The sequence below is a fragment of the Candida oxycetoniae genome, assembly GCF_023343755.2.
Source record: "Candida oxycetoniae strain CBS 10844 chromosome Unknown scaffold101, whole genome shotgun sequence".
NCBI lineage: Eukaryota > Fungi > Ascomycota > Pichiomycetes > Serinales > Debaryomycetaceae > Lodderomyces > Lodderomyces oxycetoniae.
Window position 1 is genome coordinate 1 of NW_026055422.1, and position 3,317 is coordinate 3,317.

At 36.9% G+C, this 3,317-nt stretch overlaps 2 protein-coding genes across 2 annotated transcripts; both read right to left on the bottom strand. All coding sequences in view use genetic code 12, as the record gives it.

Moving 5' to 3' along the window:
• Nucleotides 1-74: 74 nt before the first annotated feature.
• On the bottom strand, nt 75-1,100 carry ECM7 (Ecm7p; the record flags this gene model as incomplete). The annotated part of the gene is made up of 1 exon (XM_049323612.1): nt 75-1,100. One exon carries the CDS (start codon nt 1,098-1,100, stop codon nt 75-77), a length of 1,026 nt encoding a protein of 341 aa, XP_049180552.1.
• Nucleotides 1,101-1,328: 228 nt separating this feature from the next.
• Nucleotides 1,329-2,603, bottom strand: TUF1 (translation elongation factor Tu; the record flags this gene model as incomplete). Its single annotated transcript, XM_049323613.1, has 1 exon — nt 1,329-2,603. One exon carries the CDS (start codon nt 2,601-2,603, stop codon nt 1,329-1,331), a length of 1,275 nt encoding a protein of 424 aa, XP_049180553.1.
• Between the last annotated feature and the right edge of the window lie 714 nt (nt 2,604-3,317).

Consider the following 3,317-nt stretch of genomic DNA (forward strand, 5'->3'; position numbering starts at 1 on the left):
AAAAAAAGAAAAAAAAAAAAAAAAAAAAAAAAAAAAAAAAAAAAAAAAAAAAAAATACAAATTTTTCAAATTTTTCAAAAGTATTGAGTATATTTACCTATTAGTATAGAGTCGTCTAATCTATGTCGATGTTTTTCCTCAGATGGGTTAGCACACCACATTGGCAAGGCCCAGCCTGCCATAGTTAGTACACAGCATACGGAGGATAACCATAAAAGAGTGAACCATGTTGCGCCTCTAGTGAAAAAGACACCGAAATTTTTCAACTCGCTGCCAACTTCTTTCTCTGAAATCATCAACAAGTTTGTAATCAAGGCCAGTGCTATTATTGAACTGCAACAAGCCATTACTGAGACCAACGCCAAACCGTGTAAAGTAATATTTGGTATTTTGCTTAGATCTCTTTCGTTTTTGCCTCGATTGGAGTAGATTATTAAAGCAGCGCAGAGGATCATCAATTGGGCACAGCAAGTGAATATAATACCATTCAATGCAAGTTTGAGTCTGTGGTTTCTTTGTATTATATCTTGATCATACTTTGAGTTCTTCATGTCTTGGCCCTGGTATGCATAAGCCAATATACTATCAAGTTGCATATCTTCCAACTGAGATCTGTAATCAAAGGCGTGTTCCTTCTTCTTGAAGCAGGTTAAAACCTCGTTTTCCTTTATTGTAATAGTTTTCCCTTTACTGTTTGTGGTTTTGCGTGACTGGTAATTACCATAGCACCACTTCCAGATGGATGTTGTGCAGTATTGTGGAGCACCAACAACTTGCGCCTCGGCATATTCTGATAGCAACTTGATTTCGCTATTGGTCAAGCTGCTCCCCACAGGTATACATTCTGTATCACTGTCTTCTAGAATAGAAGGAGCCACTCCAACTGAGTTTCTCAATGAGTTGTATAGTCCTTTTGAAACATCCAAATGGGCACAATTTATCCTTGTTATATAAAGATTATTATTGAAAATGGGGCCAACAAGCAATGTTAGGCAAAACACAATTGCAAAGCATGAGCTGCTTAGCCTAAGCAATTGGAGGAACCGCTCCTGTTTTGTTAAATTTGTGAATGGTTTGACAAGTTTATGCTTTAACAACATAGATGGAGAGAGGAGGAAGGGGAGGAAAGAAAGAAAAGAAAAAAAAAAAAAAAAAAAAAAAAAAAAAAAAACTTGTCAAAACGGTTATATNATGGAGAGAGGAGGAAGGGGAGGAAAGAAAAAAAAGAAAAAAAAAAAAAAAAAAAAAAAAAAAAAAAAAAAAAAAAAAAAAAAGAAACCTTGTCAAAACGGTTATATTTTTATTTACAGAATATATATACATAGAGTCTACTCGATGATTCTCGTGACCATTCCTGTACCAACGGTTTTACCACCTTCTCTAATATTGAAACGCTGGTTCAATTCCAATGGAGCCTTTTTGATCAAAGTACCAACCATTTCTATGTTATCGCCCGGCATGACCATTTGGGAGTGGTCAACACCTTCACCCTCGGGGAAAGAGAATGTAGCAGTGACGTCACTGGTTCTGAAGAAACATTGTGGTTTGTAACCCTCGCCGAAAGGGGTGCTACGACCACCTTCTTCGGCTGTCAAGATATAAATGGAAGCCAAGAATTTTTGGTGTGGAGTACAAGTTCCTGGTTTAGCCAAAACCATACCTCTTTTGACTTCGTCTCTTTTAACACCTCTCAACAAGATACCACAGTTGTCACCAGCCATGGCAGCGTCCAATTCCTTTTTAAACATTTCCACACCGGTTGAAGTAGCTTTGAAAGATTTTTCACCAACAACTTCAACTTCCTCACCTTTCTTTAAGCTACCTCTCTCGACTCTACCAGTAACAACAGTACCTCTTCCTGAGATGGAGAACACATCTTCAACAGGCATCAAGAATGGCTGGTCTGCGTGTCTTTCTGGGGTTGGAATATGTTCATCGACAGCATCCAATAACTTTTCGATAGATTTCACACCAATTTCCGGATCTCTACCTTCCAAAGCACACAAAGCAGAACCCATGATAACTGGAGTGTTTTCACCATCAAATCCATAAGAAGCCAACAATTCTCTCATTTCCATTTCAACCAACTCCAACATTTCCGGGTCATCAATGGTATCAATTTTGTTGACGTAGACCACCAAGTTTTGGATACCAACTTGTCTTGCCAATAACATGTGTTCTCTAGTTTGTGGCATTTGACCGTCTGTAGCAGCAACAACAATAATTGCACCATCCATTTGAGAAGCACCAGTAATCATATTCTTGATATAATCAGAGTGACCTGGTAAATCTGAATGGGCGTAGTGTCTTTTATCAGTTTCATATTCAACATGGGCAGCAGAGATAGTGATACCTCTTGCTCTTTCTTCTGGAGCTCTATCGATTGAGCCATAATCCAAAAAGGCCGCTTGACCTTTTTCAGACAAGACTTTAGTAATGGCAGCAGTCAAAGTAGTTTTACCATGATCAACGTGACCAATCGTACCGACATTCACGTGTGGCTTAGCACGATTAAAAGCAGCATACCCTCTAGATAACACAGGACGAGGACAAGTAGTGAATGCCAAACGAGATGGCAAATAACTCAGGATTCTCTTGAACATCGTTGTGGAAAATAAAGAAGAACAAAGAGTGGAAATAAAGAGTTTGGAAATAAAGAGTTTGGAAATTTTTTTTTTTCTTCCTCTTTTTTTTTTTATTTTTTTTTTTTTCGGATTCATTTTGATTGGGCGCAATGGTAGCGCTTTAGGAACAAGGCAAGACGTACAAGCTATTTTCACCACATCTGCGAATATGGAACGGTTATATTATGATATATCTTGTGGGCTGGAAAAGGTATGAGATTAGACCTTGAAAAAGGTTGGTTGGATCAAACCCCGTGTGTACTCTAAAATCGTGGCAAAGATTTTTTCAGAAAAAAAAACTATAAAATTAGTGTCTGAATAATAAAAGCTCGACAACGACATTGTCTGGTGGAGGAGGGGAAAAAGTCTCAGAAAAAAGTCTCAGAAAAAAGTCTCAGAAAAAAGTCTTAGAAAAAAGTCTCAGAAAAAAGTATTAGAAAAAGTCTCAGAAAAAAGTCTCAGAAAAAAGTATTAGAAAAAGTCTCAGAAAAAAGTCTTAGAAAAAAGTCTTAGAAAAAGTCTCAGAAAAAAGTCTTAGAAAAAAGTCTTAGAAAAAAGTCTCAGAAATTTGTACATTGCATGTCGTAGATTATAATTTGAGAGAAAATAAGATATTAGAAGTGAAGTACTTGAAACAAGAGGAGAAACAATTTTATTGATTTCCTACAGTAGTGTTATTAGAAAGACATGTAG